The 22,023-nt window shown below is 35.2% G+C and overlaps 1 protein-coding gene across 3 annotated transcripts in view; it reads right to left on the bottom strand.

Annotated features, from left to right (window-relative positions):
• Positions 1-4,998: 4,998 nt before the first annotated feature.
• LOC127864529 (uncharacterized) overlaps positions 4,999-22,023 on the bottom strand; it is a 60,820-nt gene continuing 43,795 nt past the window's right edge. For 2 of the 3 annotated variants that reach the window (XM_052404188.1, XM_052404187.1), the window contains 5 exons: positions 17,966-18,687; positions 13,917-14,131; positions 13,384-13,604; positions 11,794-12,053; positions 4,999-11,540 (listed from right to left, as the gene is read on the bottom strand). In XM_052404188.1, coding sequence (XP_052260148.1) covers positions 9,808-11,540; positions 11,794-12,053; positions 13,384-13,604; positions 13,917-14,131; positions 17,966-18,687 — 3,151 coding nt within the window. In that variant the 3' untranslated portion in view covers positions 4,999-9,807. Of the gene's footprint in view, positions 11,541-11,793; positions 12,054-13,383; positions 13,605-13,916; positions 14,132-17,965; positions 18,688-21,519; positions 21,591-22,023 lie in introns of those variants that run through there. The other variant, XM_052404189.1, reaches the window with a different exon arrangement.

The raw sequence follows: 22,023 nt of genomic DNA on the forward strand, positions 1-22,023 counted from the left end.
TTTAAAAGTTCTTAATATTTTTTCATGAAACTTGCAACATGGATGGCAATATGGACATTATGCACGTCATTTCATTTTGTGCCTATGTCAAAAATTGTGGTTGCTATGGAAACAAACAAAAAATATTCTGAAAATGGTGAAATTTCTGACAATGGTGGACCTGGTAGGGGACTTTTATTGCTTGGCAATAGTCTTGTTTTGTTCAAGACTATAACTTTTCCAAAGTATTTATTTGGGTACAGTGGCAAAATTAAACATAATTATAAGTATAAGGATTGTACAGATGTGATAACAAGAGCACCGCCTTGTGGGTGCAGATCGCTCATCTATTTTTCTTTTTAAAGGTGTAGGGACCTATCTCAATTTCAATCACAAAGGATGGAGGGGTGGAGTGGAGAGGGGTGTATAGTGTGGGGGTGTGGTCATTTATTACATTATCTTCCAAAAATGCAAGAAAAATGCAAAAAAAAAAAAATTTATTTTTTTGGCTGAGGGGGGGGGAATTCTTGGGTGGGATAGTTGGATGGTATTTCAAAAATAAAATAATAAAAATAAATATTTGTGTTTTTTAACAATGTTTGAAAAAAAAACAAGAGATGTGTTTGTCAGAAATACAATGCCCCCTAATGCGTCGCTTTGATTTTTTTTTTTTTACCTGTGACCTTGAAGGATGACCTTGACCTTGAACTTCCACCACTCAAAATGTGCAGCTTTATGAGAACGCCGCTTTGAAATATATTTCTTTGACCTTGAAGGATGACCTTGACCTTGAATGATGACCTTGAACTTCCACCACTCAAGATGTGCAGCTTCATGATAACGCTGCTTTGAATTAAAAAAAAATTACTTTCGACCTTGAAGGATGACCTTGACCTTGAAGAATGACCTTGACCTTGAACTTCCACCACTCAAAATGTGCAGCTTCATGAGAACACTGCTTTGAAATTGTTTAATATTTTTTTGACCTTTGACCTTGAAGGATGACCTTGACCTTGAAGGATGACCTTGAACTTGAACTTCCACAACTCAAAATGTGCAGCTTCATGAGAACGCCGCTATGATTTTTTTTGATTTTTTTTTTTAACCTTGAAGGATGACCTTGACTTTGAAGGATGACCTTGAACTTCCACCACTCAAAAAGTGCAGCTTCATGATAACGCCGCTTTGAAAAATATTTTTTTTGACCTTTGACCTTGAAGGATGACCTTGACCTTGAAGAATGACCTTGAACTTCCACGACTCAAAATGTGCAGCTTCATGATAAAACCGCTTTGAAAAAAAAAGACCTTTGACCTTGAAGGATGACCTTGACCTTGAAGGATGACCTTGACCTTGAACTTCCACCACTCAAAATGTGCAGCTTCATGAGAACGCCGCTTTGATTAAAAAAAAAATTGACCTTGAAGGATGACCTTGACCTTGAATTTCCACCACTCAAAATGTGCAGCTTCATGAGATACACATGCATGCCAAATATCAAGTTGCTATCTTCAATGTTAAAAAAGTTATGGCCAATGTTAGAGTTTCCGGACGGACAGACGCCATATATTTGACATTTGACCTTGAAGGATGACCTTCACCTTTCACCACTCAAAATGTTCAGCTCTATGAGATACACATGCATGCCAAATATCAAGGTGCTATCTTCAATATTGAAAAAGTTATGGCCAATGTTTAAGTTTTCGGACGAACATACACCATAAATTTGACATTTGACCTTGAAGGATGACGTTGACCTTGACCTTTCACCACTCAAAATGTGCAGCTCCATGAGATACACATGCATGCCAAATATCAAGTTGCTATCTTCAAAAGTGAAAAAGTTATGGCCAATGTTGTTGTTTTTTCGGACGGAAGGACAGACTGACTGACATACTGACGGACAGTTCAACTGCTATATGCCACCCTACCGCCAGCCCATAATTCTGTCAAAATGCCAGTCAGAGTTACATAACTTTGCTTGCACAGTCCCCTTACGATAGTTAGTAAGTGTTGCAAGTATGAAAGCAATAGCTTTGATTCTTTAGGAAATCAAAGTACTGGCAGTACTGGTGTGACGATGCTTTTGAAGTGGATGGATATAAAACATCAATTTAAGTTTATCTATATCACCACAATTGTGCATGTTGATACGAACATTTGGGTACGATAAAAAACTTGGGTACGAAAATTTTGGGAACGAAAAAAAATTTGGTACGAAAAAAAATTGCGTACGAAACATTTTTGGTACGAAAAAAAGTTTAGGGTACGGGGAAGTAGTACCCGTGGGTAACTTGACCCATTGAGCGAAACTGGGAGGCGGGTCACATTCTTGTTCATTAAGTATGGCAATACATTCATGATGATTCTCGAAAGTAGGTATGAGCACATAGCCGGATCATGTGAGCTCAATCGTATGAGCACTTGACTATCCGAGTTTGCCCACGAACATATGGATAAGTTAACTAATAGCGAAATGACCTTATACATGTATATGCTGAAATCTAACAATCGAACGAAATATCAAACATGGTATGTACACTTAGGTGGTTGTGTAAATTCTGTTAGAATATCGTATTCAATATGTAAATTTTAAATGATTGTGCCCGCACTTGAGTTTGTTGCCTTGTTTGAGTCTATACGCGCCTAGGCTGCACCCAGTGTGTGTATTCGTGTTTTTCCAAGGAAATGAGTTACCTCTGCGCTGAGGCTGCATAATGTTGGGACCCGGAGTGTGTCCAGCACTCCTACCTAATAAGATTAGATTGACGACAGTTGGGACCAATTTTGAATGATAGCTGCAATTTCCAGCTATTTGTTTTGTACTGAAATACTTTTTAATTTTTTATATGGTCAAATGCTGCCGGGTGGGGGATGAGATTTTCCGGAAAAAAAAACAACTGTCAGGAATGTTGACCACAAAACATACAAAATATAACAATGCGCAGGGAGCGGGAATCGAACCGGTGTTGTAAAGGTGAAACAGCGAACGTTCTTTCCACTGCGCTAGCGGGACGAACATTTACGCAAAGAAATGTTGTTTTATCTATATATATATCATAGCAGTGCAGCATTTACAATTTGCAGGTTCGAAATCGTTCGCATTCTTTAGTTTTGAGATCACGTAAAAAGTTAATTTTACATGTTTTTATTCGCAATTTATTTACTAAATCGAGAACAAATATCAAACAAAATAGAGAAAATATATAGTTGTTTTATTGGTCTATAAAAATAAAATGGATGTAAAATTACTAATTTGAAATTAACGTTCTGATATACTTATTGAATCTGTTTCCCCAGGATATGCTGTTCTATTAATATTTACCTTTATCAACACGAACGACAACTCTGCCAGGAGAATGTTATCAATGAAAACAAACGAGCAATCTCCTACGCAGTGGCGAATGCCAAGGGAAGTAACTGAAAATTCGAGTTATCTCAATCGGACTGGCTCGGTCTTTTACATAGGTCGCAATTGTGAAGATTTTTTTTACTGGTTATCAAACCTTGGATGCTGCTGTTCCAGCATCGTCAAAAAGTGGACCTAAACACGAAACTTAACCATATTTTCAATTTTCTAAGTATAAAAAGGGCACATAATTCTGTCAAAATGCAAGCCAGAGTTATCTAACTATGCCTGCCCAGTCCCCTCATGATAGTAAGTAAGTGTACCAAGTTTGAATACAATAGCATTGATACTTTATGAGAAAAGTGGACCTAAACGCAAAACTTAACCGGACGCCGACGCCAAGGTGATGACAATAGCTCATAATTTTTTTTCAAAAAATAGATGAGCTAAAAATTGTAAGCAATTAAATCATGTTGGAATTTGTTGTTTTTCTGTGTGTTCCATTACATCTGTCGTAATAACTTAAGTTTTCTGACACTCTAAGTTGTCAGACACCCTCAGTTTTTGGACACCCTCAGTTTTCAAAATGCTAATGCAGGAAGGTGATGTTATGCACAAGAATATACAAATGTCAATGCAATCAGTAAAATGTCATTTTGTCTCTAAATTTTCGGACACTTTAATTATATTTTGTGATGTTTGTGCATGTAAACCTTTGGACATGGAAACAAAATATATTATATTTAAGTGTCCACAACTTGGAACTACAGTACATTTATGGTAAAAGTAACTTAATCAAAAAAATGAAGGCCATGCAGTTGTAAAATTACAGCAATGTCTTAAAGTAGCATTCTTGATACGAGCCTATTTTCTGCTTTAATATGTTACTATACTGATGTAAAGGGATATAATAAAGCACTCGAGAAATAAATTAGCTCTCAGTAAATTGATTTTGTATTAACGAAGCGCATATGCAGAAAAGTGGATGTTGGCGTGTGATGTTGACCATGTTTAAATAGTGGTCTATAGACTACATTACAACAGTTGATTTGAAAATCTCTTCCCACTTTTTGTATTTTAAGTTGGTCATCAATATTGTACATTTAAAATACAATAATACAATCCCCCCTGTTTTCTCCAAAAACAACTTCATGCGCTTAACAATTAGATCCCAGACCCCTTCACCTAGCATTTTTTAAAGAGTATTTAAGGTTTGGAGATATAGCCTTAAACTTGAATGTAGTAAGAAAGGTCTTAAATTAAATATAACTTTCTAAGGCACTACAAATGCGTGAAAATAGGTAAAGGGTTAAAGCGAAGTCTGTGTGTAAAAACTATCGGTCAGTAGGCCAAGGTGTTGCTAATAGAAGCGTGCAGGAAAACCGGTACTAAGCAGTGGCGTTGCTTTCTTTAGGCCCTGTAGATTTCTTTGAACATTTCGCCTTAAAAAATCCAAAAAGTAAATGTTTGTGGGATTAGTCATGAAATAGTTTCTATTGACATTTTACATTGCCTAAGGTAACTGGCTGTGATAATACTGAAATACTGTTGAAAAATTGCAAAATCCCAAATAAATTAAGGAACTCTACCATCACAAAACAGTCAATTATATCCATCAGTCAGTAAAATAATTCTGATCATGGGAATAAAGGCAATAATAACCAGGCAAGACATTTTAAGAGTACAGGTTTATTACAATAAAAGCACATTGAAAGAAACAAAAGGAATACAACACACTACAGAAGATAACGCAAGTATTGCAGTTACTTATCATGTGTGATAATAAAAATGATAGAAAGTGTCTTCTAAATAGTACGTTGTAATTTATGAAAAACATTTTATTATCTATCAATTAATGCAAAATCAGTTAACAGTATACTAGAAGCTGCCAAGTCATTACAAGTAATGCAAAAAATTAACCCATTTATGCCTAGTGGACTCTTCCATCCTTCTAAATTGGATCAATTTATTTCCAAAATTAGGGATGTCTAGAATATTTCTTTCTATATTTAGAATATTTCTTACAGAAATGCCTTCAAGCAAGCAGCGCAGACCCAGCTCAGAGATGCGGCGTCTCATCTGGATCTATGCTGTTTGCTAAGGCTTTTTTATGGACGCTAGGCATAAATGGGTTAAGTTCGTACAATATATTTTAGTACATTCAAAAGTTTAAAATATGTAATGATCACAAATAATTAATCGTTTTGAAAACATTGTTTTAACTCACTTTAGGCCAGTTCAGGAAAAAAGGTTCTTTGATACAATTGGAGATCCTTGTATTTAACTGTTACTTGTAGAAGCAGTACTAGATGAAGTGTATTACTTTGAGTGTTACTTGTAGAAGCAGTACTTGATGAAGTGTATTACTTTGAGGTGTTATATTTACCTGTTACTTGTAGAAGCAGTACTTGATGAAGGGTATTACTTTGAGGTATTATATTTAAAAATTCTAAATCATGAACATTTTAAGTTACTCTCACAAAGAGAAAGACGTCAATACACATAATTATCATCTTTTAAAAGGGTCAAGTATTTTCAAGTTAGGAGGTAGATATATTTGAGTATCAGTGGCCTGTACAAAGTTAGGCATTATTATCGTTTATTTTCACTGATGTGTGGTCACCATTAAAAAGCTCCTATGGGATAAGCTTTTTATTAAATTGAAACATACTTTAGTTAAAATTCAAATTTAATTCTGTACATTGCCTCCAATGATGTCAAAGGTATATAATAATACAATGATAATGAACATGTAATTAGCAACATTTAAATGTGTAAACAATTTATGTGAAGAATAACACTGGCACTGCCAATGACTTAACAATATAAGGAATTAACCTAAGTTTAGCACACTTACGAAGGCTTTTTTAGGAGACCATGTCAGTAATCAGACATGCCATGTTAATATGAGCTGGGTGCTGGGAATAAAAGACTTAATGCATGTGTTTAAAGTGTCCTACCAGATTAGCCTGTGCTGTCTTAACAGGCTTAATAGGGACAACACTTGCCACTTTAATAGAATTTAACTTAATAAGAGACTTCCTATAAAGGAAAAATTCCATATAAGTAAAAAGTGTTGTCCCTGATTAGCCTAAGCGAACTGCACAGGCTAATCTGTGATGACACTATACACGTGCATTAAGCCCTGTTTTCCCAAAATGTGGCTCATATCTTTTCTGAGGAACGTCTTTACCGGGGAATGAAACATTTGAAAAATACTAGAATATATTTTGCATGAAGGAAAAAATGGGAGTATACATTTTGGAAAGTTACACACATATATTTTTAAATTAAAGACAAAATAAGTTTAACACAAAAATGACAACATCAAGTATTGCAAGTGGCTAGAAATTAATATCATCGTCAATCAACAAATCATCATAAATATAATTACGACTACAGATATCCTACAAAATTAATATACATTAAAGTATTGCAAAAATATATGACAATAAATAGTTTTAAAAAATATACATATATTTTAATAATTCTAATGCGTTTACAAAACTGGGATGCATTTTAATAATAACTGGATTTGACCGTTTCTGATTATTCTCAACAATACATGTGTACTTTTCAAATTAGACAAAAAAATCTTATATTCAAAATTGGAGCCATCATTATTAACTTCCAACTTTAAACTGCCGACGTGCCAATGTCTCAACACATTTCAAATGCAGTTTTATGTCTAGCAGGTTTGTGTAGCTTCAATACATATCAACCAACGAAACAAGTACTAACTAGCTACTGAATAAAATCCAATCACCTCAGACATGTTAAAGGTTACTTGACCTTAGGAACACTTTAGTTCAAAAACACTGTGATATTAACAGACATTTATAAATGCCAACTTGATTAAACCCTTTCCCACTCAGAAGCAAAGTGAAAATGGCTATGTGCAAACAGCATAAAACCAGAACAGCCTGCGAGTAACTTGCAGTCTGTTCAGGTTTTATGCTGTTTGGTTCTCACTAGTATCTAAGGGTTGGACATGAAGCCTTTAAAACTTGAATCCAGTAAGAAAGGTGTTTAATTGAATGTAACTTTCTAAGGGACTGCAAATGCGTCAAAATACCTATCTAAAGGGTAAAGGGTTAACAGGTCAAAACTGACTATCCTCAAACCATCAGGAAAAATACTTATTTGCTTCATGCAGTGAACAAATGTATTCCTTTGCATTAAGTTTAAAGATAATATCTTGAGAGATATATAAAAGAGTACTGAATATTTTTACTGAGAACTTATAAATTGTACATTTCCAGGAACTTGTAACATCATATTTATTCAAAGACATTTTGATAAATTGAAAAACTTTTTTGTCTTGATTTCATTCATGTATATAAATACCAAAATCTTAGTATAAACCTTATTTCTACAGTACGTGTACTACACTGTGCTAACACTAGACTACGATGTAATGCTGTTACAATGATAAGCCATGATTTGGGTAAAAGGGGGCTTAATGCATGTGCGTAAAGTGTCGTCCCAGATTAGCCTGTGCAGTCTGCACAGGCTAATCAGGAAAAACACTTTCCACCTTAATTAGATTTTTGCTAAGAAGAGACTTTCTTTCAAGAGAAAATATCATTAAAGCGGTAAGTGTTGTCCCTGATTAGCCTGTGCAGACTGACAGGCTAATCTGGCATGACACTTTACACACATGCATTAAGCCCTGTTTTCCCAGTGGCTCATTTAAATAATGATATAAATAAAGAAATACAATATTTCATCCCTGAGCTTTCAAATGCAGTAAAGATGGCAAGCTATTTCAAAATACTTTAAATGGATTTACAATGAGCTGCAAAAGTGAACTAACTAATGAGTGCAAAAAGAGTTAAAACGATAATGCTGTAACAAAATACTGAGATACATGATTTATAAAAAACATCACATATTTAAATTGCAGGGCTAGTACCTGCATAAACATTAGTTTGTCTGACAATGCTTTGAAAACCTGACTCATAATTGTGCGTTAGAATTGGGCAGGAATGTGTATCATTGTTAAACAGTACCCTGGAAACATATTATCATTATATTGACATATAATGTCAATTATCTATCAATTATTGCTTTTGAATGTAGTCTTACAAATCAACAATTGTGTGTTCTTCTATTGTAGGTTAGCCTTTTAACATTATTTGGACATACTTGTAACAAGATTTACACCAAAAAGGCATTATTTCTGAAATGTTGGCGAGATGATGGGCTTTATGTGTAATAATTTTATAATGAATCCAATAATGAAAATCAATCAGGAATCATGATATAATGTTACATATTATTGGAATGTGATAAATGTTGATGACATAAAAAAAATATCAACAATTTCGTCTGTAACACATAAAAGCCTGACATTGCGAAACTTCCAAATGACAAAGGAAAAATCTAGAATCTTTGAAGGAATACGTTTTAATTTTGTCGATGAATCTTACAAAATGTGTACAAGGATATGTGTATAACTTGTAACAAAAACATAGAAACAATTAAATAATACGTAAAATCATACACAAAACAAAAATATCATGTGACTAGGGAATTCTAAGTTAAAACATAGCACATAAATACAAATATAGACATAATGGATGATAACAGCATAGCCTTATTCTAAACCAGTGTTGGGCAAAACATGCTTTGAATATCGGCAGCATGTGCAAAAGTATTCCGGATAATACATTAACAAACTAATATATTCCAAACAGCATTTACTTTAAACTGAACAGAATATGTGTGCATTTTCATTGATGTGATCTAATTTACTTGAAGCATATTTGCAATACCATCTATAAACCATAATTTTTATTCTCAACACTTTTGATTTTATTGCATTCATTGTGTTTTTAATGTCCTCTAAATGTTAAAGGGTTATTCCTCACATGCCATTAGGAAGCAAGGTTTTATATATTTAATGTTGTCTCAAAGAAATTTCAATGCACTTATTAAGTTTAAAAAAATGGTGATAATCGAAAAGCTATGTGCTGAACAGCACAATGTGCAGAATGACATTGTGATATTCTATCCAACTTACACAAACAGTCTCCGAAAATAAAACACAAAATTCATGATTACATATTTGTCATTTCACAATGTCAGAGGATTTCAATTATCACTTTTGTAAGCAACATTTAAATGTTTACTAAAATAGCTGCAAGTCATTGAGCACTAGCTTTTCAGTGCCTTCTGAATATCAAAGCTGCATAAATAGAAAATTATAACATCAACCAAATAACACACCCAACAAAATTATTGTAACATATGTACATATTTTCAAGATTTACACACTGATTAAAAGAAGGCAAATCGGGAATTCAAATATAATACTAGTATAACAACAACAATATCAATGTTAACAAACAGTAATATAACAATAAAAGTGTCAACTTAGGTTCCAACAGCAGCATTTACACTCAACATCAAAAGGTAAACGCTGTCTGTGGCAATGCGTGAAGTTTTTCATAAAGATTGCTTAGTTCGTTAAAACATCAGTTGTGTGCTGCCCGTGCTATATGCAGGAAGAATTCCACCCGATCTTTACACGTGTCGCCACACATATTACACTTATACGGATCCCTGAACCCGTGGTAACCCATGTGCATCGTATACATAACCAGGTCTCCGAAAGCAATACGACAGTGTGGGCATTCAAATTCCCCCGGTTGGGAGCCTTGTAACGTCTTGGTACACTCTGGAGCCTCAAATAGAAGTTTTTTATCCAAAGCTGTCATCTCAATTTTGGGGCTGTTTCTGCCATTCCCTATGATCTGTGATGGATCTGTGATTTCTGGATCGTTCAGCATTTTCCATGCAATATCTGCACCCCTCTGTATGGCAGCTGGAACTGCTTTCCTGCGGTTCTGGGTTATCAAACCCTGCGAGGCTAATGGCTTAACCTCATCTCCATCTTTCTTAATGTGCATGTCTTTTACATATTTATCTTCCAATTCTTCCTGTGTATCTACTAAGTTATTCTCATTTTTGTCCCTTATTTCTGTAAGCTTTTCTTCGTTAGCGGACAGTTCCTGTTGATCACCGTTAGATTTTTCATTCTTATCACTTTTTTCGCCATCTTGCTCTTTTGCCTTGCCCCCTATTCTCATTTCTCCAACATTTTCTTTGCAATCAATTTCCACTTTTTCCCCAAATTTCTCTTTTGGTTCAATCTTTACATAAGTGGGTTCATTAATCAGCTCAGGGGTGTACATTCCTTCCAACTCTACATCTGAGTTATCATCGCTTATATACTGATTTCCATGCTTCTCGTGTAACTTCATACAAAACGTATCAAGCTTGAATGCTTTTCCCTTGCGAGACCTTTTCCTCTGCTGAGGGGAGGCTACTCCAGGATTGGAATGGGAAGAGTATGTAGAATTCTCTCCACTTGAGTGCTCTTCCTCCTCCACAGCATAGAGCTTTTTTTCCTCCTTTTTGAACCTCTGAAGAGCTGCTGGGTACTGCTGCATGCTGGGTATGGAGTCAGGACTTCTTGGCTTGGTCAGGTCCAGAGGGCTGTCCATGGAGTGTACAGCTGAGCTGACCATTGGCGAACTGACCACCGGGGAACTGGACAATACAGGAGCAGTGGACGTAGGGTACTTTCTCTGCATGTCCACTGGACCGGAACCAAATTTCAGAGTCATCTGCTTTAGGATATCTACGCTCTCATCTTTCATGCTGCTGATGCCAGGGTACTTTCCGTTCATGAAGGAATACAATGATAGATCTATTGCCTCCTTGCCATTACGAGCTTTGTCGGATTTGCTGACATGAAAACCGTTATCTTCTTCCTTCTTCACTCGAACATTGGGCAAAAACCGACGGTCTAGTTTTTGTACTTTGGAAGGTGAAGCTTCGTCTTCGTCAGGCGTGAACAGTCGTTTCTTGTTTTCTCCGAGCAGCATTTCAGATGAGAATCCAAACATGGAGAACAAGTCTTTGTTGTCCGTCGCGTGTAATGTCCTAATGTGACTGGTAAGAAATTCCTGACTAGAAGCAACAAAACTGCAGAAATTGCACTTGAACATGCCGGACGGCATTGGACCAGCATTGCTTGTCGGTGTTGATTTCAGGCCACCGTCTTCTAATTTAATGCCCATGGGCGGTAAGCCTGACAAATGCGGGTTGAATCGAGGTGGGAAAGCGAGTGGAAGAGGTAACCTGCCCTGCATTTGCATCATGGGCCAGAAAGGGTTCATCATGCCTGGCATACCTGACATTCCTGAAAAAGAATAGTAAGATATATTTATTGATTTATTTATCCAGTAAAGATAAACATTTTCTCTACTCTCCATTTCTAACAGGTTCAACAAATGTATACAAAGGAGCAGGTGACTTTTGTTTGTTATATTTAATGAGCACAGGGTGATTTTTGCAATTTTGTATGAATTCAATTTAATTTTTTATCAACATCTGGGGAGTTATAATTTAAACTTTTTGTGGAAAATCCTGGATCTATTTGTGTTGATTGATACCTGGCATGTGGCCCAATGGCGAGGGTGGCAGGGGCAGGTAACCAGTGGGTGGCGATTGATCCATTTTATCCTTCCTGGGTCCCCTAGGTCCCCTTGGTGGGCCCCTTTTGGCCAGAAGGGAGAGCCCTGAGGCCGTAGCGTCCACTCCCTGGGGTAGAGAACCGTCAGAGTTGAGGACTGCGGCGGGTTTGTGATTGTACTTGCGAAGATGGAGCTTCAAGCTGTGACAGTACTTGGTGGCATATGTGCAGTCAGCGCATCTGAAGAAAAGAGAGACAAAAGTGAGCGAGATATTGACGTAAGTCAGCGCATCTGATGTAGAGAGAGAAAAATTAGCGAGATATTGACATAAGTCAGCACATCTGAGGTAGTTAGAGAACAGTGAGCGAGATATCGACGTAAGTCATCGCATTTTAAGTAGAGAGAGAAAAGGGAGGGAGATGTGGTCGGAAGTTCTCGGTTTTGTCATTGTAAATAGGCAATTAATCCTTAACCTCTGAGATACGCTTTTTACCAGTTTGTAGTCACTTACAAAGGTGAATTAAGATGTTTCTTAATAGATTCAAGCCTTTAGGCTAATTCATCAATCCTACGGTAATCATGAACAACAAAAAGCATAAAACCTAAACAAAGTGTGAGTTACTCGCAGGCTGTTCTGGTTTTATGTTGGTTACATGTAGCTGTTTTTACTTTGCTTCTGTGCAGGACAGGGATAAACAATTATTTGAAGTTGCAGTGTTGTAATGCTCAATGAGAATTTTTTTAATTTCAGGTTTTTGTTTTTCATTTAGTAACTAAAAAAATTAGTAATTATTCTAGGATTGTGTTTGGACAAGTAACAATTGTTTGAGACCATACATTGTTTAGGGGCTGACACTTGTTAGGAATAGCAGAATCAGCAGCAGTCAGATGTACAAAATTCTGCAGTCGTACAGAAAACATTTGATAGAGGAAACAATGGCCAACATTCCTGCAGTAAATGGCAGATTAGAAAAAGGAACTTGCTACCTCTCAATCAATCGTCATAACAACGACATGTCTGTCAATAATTAAAGTGAAGTGGTCCAAAGCAATTTTATGGGAAAGCAATAAACAAATAATACATTTATTTAATAGATATTTAATTAGTTAAAACCTATTTATTTCAGCTCAATTGCATCACAGAAGGCCTATTGAAAGGCCCTCAAGTCTGCTTCCTGGGTAGAACCAGTTCTTGGTGTCTTTCTGGGAGATCTTGTGAAACTCCCGCTGTAGGGATCAAAGCTGTGACCACCATATCAGCTATAAAACGGAGATTAGTTTAGTTTAAAGCTATTTATTTTAGCTCGATTGGATACAAAGCCTGAGGCTTTTTGAAACGCTCTCAAGTTTGTTTCCTGGGCCTAGAACCAGTACTTGGTGTCTTTGGGGGATATCTCAAGAATGCTCCCTTAGTGGGGATCGAACCCGTGACCTCCCTGATTGCTAGGTGGACACCATATCAATTGCGCCACGATGACCTTTTAAACAGCGATTGCAGACAAGTTATTGCAGACTACATGTATATCTATAAAGATATCAAACATTGAATAACTAATTAAATTAACTTACCTGTACTGATAGACGTTCGTGTGGGACTTCATATGAGAGTTCAGCATGGACTTGTTGACGCAGGCATAGTTGCACTTGGGGCACTTGAAAGGTTTCGAGCCGAAGTGGTTGCGAAGGTGGTACTCAAGATGGTGCTTGTACTCGGTAACAAATGGACAACGCGGGCACTGAAGGATTTTGTCCTCTTTGATATGGCTGCGCGAGTGCGTCCAAAACTCGATCTGGAACAACAACAACGAAAATGGCTGCATGGTTTGACCCTTTCCCTCTCAGAAACAAAATGTTAATGAATATTGAACCAGCATGGAAAAAGACTGTTCAGGTTTTATGCCGTTTGCTGCTCATCAGTATCTCCCCAATAATTACGGATAACGTGGCATCTATGATGAATATTAAGAATAGCACAATAATTATTTCGCAAATAAACACTCAGAATAGCTTTGTATCAATGTATAACACACGCCCAGTTGTTAAATTGGGTTTTAAACCGAGACTAATATATGGATAAGTATGGTACAAAATGATGCTCATACCTTATCAGTGGATGAGAATTCACACTGCTTGCAACGGAACACTTTGGGTCGTCCGGGCATCGTGCGGGCCCCGTAACCACCGTCAGAGTCGTCTGTGTGAAAGTCCTTGATGTGCCGCTTGAGTCTTCCCTCTGTCCGGGACTTGTAGTCACAGTGCGGGCAGATGTGCTCGAAATGAACCGACATGTGACCATCAAACTCCTCCTGCGTCGACCCTGCAATCGGGAAATCAAGTTGAACACTTCATCTTTGTTACTTTTCTTTCTATTTTTTCAGTTTTAGTAATAACTTCAGTGTGTGTTGTTTGAAAAGATCATTCTTTATATGCTCCTATGTAACCAAAAAAACAACCCTGGGGGCAACAATTCGCCTGTTTATTGATAAAGTGCATGCTCTCCCTTAATTTTTTCTTTGTGTTGAATAAATATTCCAAGGATGGATTCATTATCAGTGTACATATCAAACAGGTTACATACATGACAAAACAAACAAACAAATTACCTCAATATCAGCTTTATTCGAAGCACAATTCCTCGTATTCTTTGGTGAAAAATTCTTTATTGAAATAAATGTATATCAAATGTGACAAAAAAGCACCAATTTATTATTTAACTCTAAATAAAATTGTCTACAATGAAATTATAATAATTCCAAATATTGTGTTTAACTCTTTGCTCACTCAACACTGACAAAAAATGTTACATCAAGCACTTCTGTTCCAGCAATTACATCAGGACATACAAATAATCAACCAATCTGAATTACTTCACTCCAACTATAATAATTAATAGATTTCCTATGCAGTGTCTTATGATAGATAAAATCACTTTTAAGTACCGTAGCCCTGTTGAAAAACTAATTATCATGAATAAAAAGACTATCACAATGGTTTACACAATTTTCTTTTCCATCACAATGACTGTTTTTTTATAAAATAACACTATTTACATATAAAGAAACAGTGTTAATAAAACATTGTTTAGCACAAAATAGCATGAAGAAAAATAGTGTCACTTAAAATAGCAAGCTATAAATCATCATCAATTTTTTTTAAGTTTGCCAAAATTGTATGAAAAATTAAAGTTTCTCATTTTTTACCTATTTTTCACCTTTAAAAGTACACTGATGCATAAAATGAAATTGCAGTGCATAAATAAGAAACATATTAATTAAATGTATGAAAACAAACAAAAATAACCTTTAGTTAAAGCTGCAGTATTCCATAATTGTTGTTTGTAAATGACATTCAGGCAGAAACTCCATCATTGCTTATATCAACAAACATTTAAGGACGCCCTTGCATCTCAAGTAATTTGTGAACTTTTTTAAGATATCTTCGACACTTAAACTTTCTAAACAAACAAAACAACTCAGGTTTATAGCAAACAAGTTCTAGCACTTGTAAAACAAAAAACCCATGCACTGAAGAGAGCCAGTAATAAATTACCCGTCAGAAATCAATTTCTAAACCCCGTGACCTAACGTGTCCACTTTATCTTTTTACAGGGTGTTTACATTTTTACAAGATAAATAAAAAATGGCCATTAGAGGTATGTGAGGCTATAAATATCTCCACTTTTGCTGAATAATAAATGTTCAACATAAAAGGGCTGAAACTTCAGACGCTTATCAAAAAACCTTTCATAAACAAGTTACCAAAAAATGTTTTCACAATTTATTTCTCAGCGGTCAGCGAGTGCCAAAGGGCTTGGCTCTGAGAAAAAGATAAAAATTGTTTTTAATTTTGCTTAATTTCCTTAGGATTCATAAAAGTGCTTAACTACACTGGCACTTTTAAGTGTCAACAACAAAAACATCAAATATGTATTAAAATAAGTTAAAATAAGACATCAAACTTACCAGGTTTATTTCGCCTATGAATTATTTTATTTTTCACACAAAACTGTGAAATATATGGAACCTACATACAAGTCATATTGTGCTAATGCTTTTTGAAAACAATGCTTCCTGCATGTGCATTCAATTTCATTCAGCTTGTATGCATTTTTTTTTTAAAGGAAGTCTCTTCTTATCAAAAATCCAGTCTATGTGGAAAGTGTCGTCCCTAATTAGCGTGCGCTCACTGCGCTGCTTGAGGCTTTTTGGGTATTAAACTTTATGCACATGTATTCAGAGCTCCAGCTAGGATTTGAAAAGGGCAGGGGGCTAAATTGTCAAAAGGGCACTTTTGGACACGCAGTATTTTTTTCAAAGGGCACTTTCGAGCGCGCGGGCGTTTCTGGAATGCTTCCTCTTATATGTTAATTTATATGTTATTAATAATTGTTAGAATATATTATTCCCACTATTATTCAACAATTCAAATATAATGTCTACAATAAGGGAATACATTATTGCAATGTATTGTAATAAGAGATTTATTAATCATCATATGTTTTTTTTGTATTTTTTAAGGGCAGGAGGGGGCCAAAGGAAGGGCAGGGCGGAGGTTCTGGAGGGCAGGGCGGGTGCCCTTCAATTTAAGCCTAGCTGGAGCACTGTGTATTTAAACCAGTTTAGGCTGACATTGTTGTCTCTGATTAGCCTGTGAAAACTGCACAGGCTAATCTGGGATGAAACTTCACACACATGCTTTAAGTCCCATTTTCCAAAAGTGTGGCTCAAATGTTGGAGAAAAAGATCTTGCAATGTTTTACTTTAAAAGGGCATATCATCAAGTCCCTTAACCTAGAAAACTCTGAACTAATGCCAAATATAGCTGTTATTGCTTTACATAATTATATAAACAATATTTCATGAATCAGCTGAAACCCATTATTGTTTCTCTAATCTCTGTACCCATAATAGATTTATTGCACAATAATGTTGGTCATTTAATTTTAATTTCATTATATCAAGGCAGCAAACAATCATACTTTTATGAGAGATATGAATTCTGGGTCGGGGGGCGGGGGGAGGGGGGGGGTTGACGTTTTTTCTTTTATCACTTTACTACAGTTGCATAACTTTTCTTTTGAGAGCAATATGGCCGAAGGTCGCGAATAATACAGCCAGTTTTTTTTTTTTACCATTTTGGGAATGGGGCCGGGTCCCTTTGGGTTGCGAAAATTTGTGGCGTTTTAACTGAAATTGGGAAATTAGTGTTGTCGTTGTTGTTTGCTAAGAAATGCTTCAAATTTGAGAATACAAGTGATTTCAGTATTATATTTACTAAGGTTGAACTTATATGAATGCGAGTTGAACAAAATATTGAATTCTTAAAAAAAAAATCCAAACCTTCCATTTGGAATATTTAGCTCCCATTTTGGAAAAATATATATACCTTTTTCCTTTGGGATTGGGGCCGATTAACTGACCCAATTTTGAATGAAAAAAAAACACTGACAGCAATATGTCCCTAACACATTCTGATCTAGTTAGCAACATAATGGACAAAAATTGAGGCATGAGAAATTAGTTTTCACAGTCCTGTCATAACAAAAATTATTATCATGTCACACAGGCGATAAAAAATAAGATAATGGTCAGCAACACACTTTTCTGTCATTTTGACCATTGCTTTTGTATCATTTAGTTACCTTAGGGTCATTTTGCCACCTTTTTGTGACATAAAACACAAGTAATTAATTGTTCTGTCAAGACAGGCTTGTATTTATATATATGGTCCTGTTAACATATTTAAAGCAGAGTCACATTAAATTGAGTGTTAATATTCCAGATATATTTCAGGGCATCTATCTTTATTATCTATAAGGCCACAACAAATAAATCAGAAGTTTGTCGGATTTGCCACACATAAAATGTGTAAAATTTAAATAAAAAAATTTGATTGCGCCCACATGGTCGATTTCATCCTGCATCCGATTTTTACAAAGCTGAGTTTTTTCTATTTATTTTGGTTCAGTTTACATATTTTACATTTGTTTATTTATTTATGATACAGTTATAAGTATTAAATGTCAGCATTTAATAAGCTGATTGCATTTAGGCTTAAAATATTAAATATATCTTCATGTGGGTTACTTAGTCTTGCAAAGCATGCACTATGCATTCAAGTCGATAATAAAACATAACGAATGTACACTTACCTGAAAAGCTGCACAAATGGCAGAAGTAGAGCCCTTCCTTAATACGTGGCAAAAAGTTATTGCTGTCCTGTTCGTCGAAGGAGATATTGTGCATGGACCTCTGATGACATGGACTCGTGAAGGGAGACGACCCCTGTAGGGAGCTGGAGGGGCTGGCGGGGTGACTGGGGCTTCCTGTGCTGCCAGGGGAAAGTTTCGAGTCTCGCTGTAGGTCAGCCCGAGGCTCCTGCAGGGAAAAACGACGTCGCAAAAACTCCTCTTCAAACTGAGCCTGCAAACCTGGGCCTCCTGTGTCGCCGAGACTGTGTCTGTCCTTACCAAAGACGGATGAGGGGTCCAGAGGGTACGGTAAACGGGATCTGTCTAGACCGTATGGGGAATAGAGATTTATGTTGCTTGGTAAGTGTTGCTTCTGGAAGTGGTCACTCCTCCTGTTTGCGTCGTAATCGACGGGACTGTTTGACTCACGTTCATCATCTGAATCTTGCAGTGGCGATGACGGTTCAATCAAACCTTTGTACTTGGCTCGCAAGAGCTCCTCGTTGAGCTTACCAGAGCTGTATCTGGATTCATTTGCGTCGCTTTCTGCATCATTTCCATTCCCGGTTCTGAAAGCGTTTAAGGTCGGATTCTCAAGGTGGGTCTTCCCATCGACATCTCTTTCTCTGCCGTTTTGACCACTCTGGACGATGTCTGCTGCCTGGGGAGGTAACGCCTCGCTCCTAGAAACAGAAAAGACAGCACAGATCAAGTAAAGCTACTAAAACATAAAGATACCACAGATCAACTAAAGCTACAACATTAACAGGTCAAAAACAGGAAGAGAGCAATACATGGGACTGTAACCTGCCTCGCTTAAACCGTCTTCTTTCACTCAAAGATATTCATCAATGGAATTAAACAAAATATATGTGCCTTGCTCTGGGAAAATGGGGTTTAATGCATGTATATAAATCTATGGTATTTTTTGTTTACAGTCTCTTCTTAATAAAAATCTAGTTAAGGTGGAAAATGTTGTCCCTAATTAGCCTGTGTGGACTGCACAGGCTTATCTGGAACGACACTTTAGGCAAATGCAATAAGCCATAGCACGGCTCATAGTTAAAATTGTGCATATAACTTGTAAGAATATTATTGTTCATTATAAATAAAAAGATAACATTGAAAAGCATGAATAAGAAGAAATAAATGAGCCATACTCTCTGAAAAGGGGGTTTAATGCATGTGTGTAAAGTGTCATCCCAGATTAGCCTGTGCAGTCCGCACAGGCTAATCAGGGACAACCATTTCCGCCTTAACAGGATTTTTGCAAAGAAGAGACATTCTGTAAAAGATAAATACCGTATAAGCAGACTGCACAGGCTTATCTGGGGCGACACTTTACGTACATGCATTAAACCCCCTTTTCACAGAGTATGGCCCAAATAAATTACACCTAGCTCATATTCAATAATTGTGTCACACTAGTTCTGTTAAGGTGATCTGGTTGAAATTAAACAACCTTGAAGTTCAAAAATTTCACCCATCTAAAAGATGAAATAATAAAATGAACACATTTATAAAAAAAACTATTTCATTTATTTGTCCCCAGTTTTCCAATATTTTTATTTTATAACAAACATTTTGTAATACTCAATGTATTAAAAATGTAATAATTCAGTTTGTGTTCACTAACTCACTAACAATTTCTTCCCATACATAAATTCACACAACCATGGTTCACAAGTGTATGAAATATTTACTAATCTTATAAAAGAATATAAACTAAATATACCTTTGGAAATTTAAAAAACTAAAATATTAAACTTAATTCCTCCTCACACAACGTATCAACAAAACATTCCACAAAGGATTTATAAAACATTTATATAAAATCTTTCAAACACAGCACCAAATCTATTTTCATGTGTTTTTTTTTTAACACAGGTCAAAGCATTTCAATAAAACCTTTGTTAAATGAAGGGCAGCATTGTACTCAATATAAAATGTAATAAAATCATTAATCCTACAAAAAACAACTACACAATACAAAAAGAAATATTTGCAGTTAAAAAAAGAACAAAAGATGAATTGTCAAAGCCTATGTGTAAATAAACCAAAACATAACAATAAAGAACATAAAGAGGCCAAGTTATAAAGTCAATATCAAGAGGGGTAGGTTTAAACATGATATCTTTTCATGAATAGAAAAAAAATGAAATAAAGAATTTTATAATTATAGCAAAATCGTTGCATTTTAGTCATGGCTGATAATGATAATGACGATGATGATGGTGATATAAAGGTTGCTGTTGCTGATGGTAATGATGCTACAGCTGCTGCTGCTGCTGATGATGATGATGATTGACACAGCTTTACTACAGACTCAATATTCTCCAGATCCTATACATGAAATATTTATCATCAAACAAAATGCATTTAAATTGATTAATAATGACATACATTAACATATAGTTAAAATAAAATATTAATTATTTTCAGTAAACGTCCTTGAATTCTTTAATTTCCCCTTGAACAAAGTTATTTTTGAAAACTGATTTTATCACAGACTGCCTCCATAGTTATTTAACGAGATTGTTAACGGTACTTAGACAACTTATAGAACTGATACTGGGAATTATAATTAACTGATAAAAACATTTACAAGTAGAGACATTCATGTTTTAATGTTCGTATCCTGGATGTCTTTTCACACATTACAGGAAAAATTGTAAAAATAGAAACTGACTTCAAATTTTTCAAGAGCCCTCAATCAATCAGTCCTTCTTTATACTAGAGAATTTAATTGTTTCACTTAGTACCTTCAAGGATTGTTAGATAATATCTAAAATGCACAATCATTTGTTCACAGTATCTTTTATACTTTTGTAACAAATGCTTAAAGATTTATCTAAATTATTTTTTTTTCCAATATTATATCATTTATTTTGAATGAGACTTTAAGATTATTCTTGTCTGTTTTATGTTTATTTGTTATTTTTTATTTGGTCTGTAGTGATATTGTTTGTTATTGTGTTTTATTGTTTTTTTATTGTTTTTATTGATGTGCATTGTTATTGTTTTATTGATTTGTGTTGTGATTGTTTTTTTATTGTTTTTAATTTATGTTGTTATTGTGTGTTATTGCTTTGCTATTGATTCTATTGAACAACTATAAGATAGTCTTCTCAATACCGAAATAAGCCTCACAAGCATGCATGAAATTGAGCTATAGATGTGTACCTGACTCTTAAAATGACATCAACACAAATTATTGTATTACCATATGCACTTTAATATAATATAAATACACATTGTTTGAGCTTTCTAACTTACTGCCTTTTTATATTCATTTTTTAACAATTTAATACTTAATTTGTAATCTTTTACTCATTTTTAAACTGAAATAAATTGTTTTCTACAATAATAACTATTCCAATTGATTTCTTCTATTACAAGTATTGTCATGTGTTTTTGTCATGGTACATTTTATCCCTGTGAAAAAAATGCAAATTATTGATATATTTTCAAACAATCAAGTAAAAAGAAACTGCACAAAAGAAAACACCAAATACCTGTGTAAGTCCATCCTTGTCAGAAAATGCGATAGTTTTGTAACAAATTAAAACAAGTCAACAAATATCTCACTTTGGACCCAGATAATCTTAATCAAAAATCATCATCTAGCGTTTTATCTTCAGAAATAGGTCCAATCCTTTAAATGGTCTTGCACTATCAGCTCCTAATCCTATCTCTTTATCATAAGATTCTGATTAATTTTGTATTTAATATATTCTATCTCGCCAAAAGAGACATCTTTAAAGGTTGCAAAACACTGACTGAACCCTCCCAACATCCCAGCATTAAAATAAAACTATTTTTACGTGACTGAGTTGTAAAACAATGAAAATGCTGTTTTACCATTTTTATCAAGGGCAATAACTCCTATGGCAGGTGCCAAAAATCTTCAAAATTGTTTGGCAGCCTCATTATGATGTAACATTATGCAAGATGTTTTGACTGGTTTATAGCCTAGAATAACTTATCCATTGGCATGGAATATGTATCGATCTATCATT

Source organism: Dreissena polymorpha, chromosome 1 (assembly GCF_020536995.1).
Source record: "Dreissena polymorpha isolate Duluth1 chromosome 1, UMN_Dpol_1.0, whole genome shotgun sequence".
Lineage (NCBI taxonomy): Eukaryota > Metazoa > Mollusca > Bivalvia > Myida > Dreissenidae > Dreissena > Dreissena polymorpha.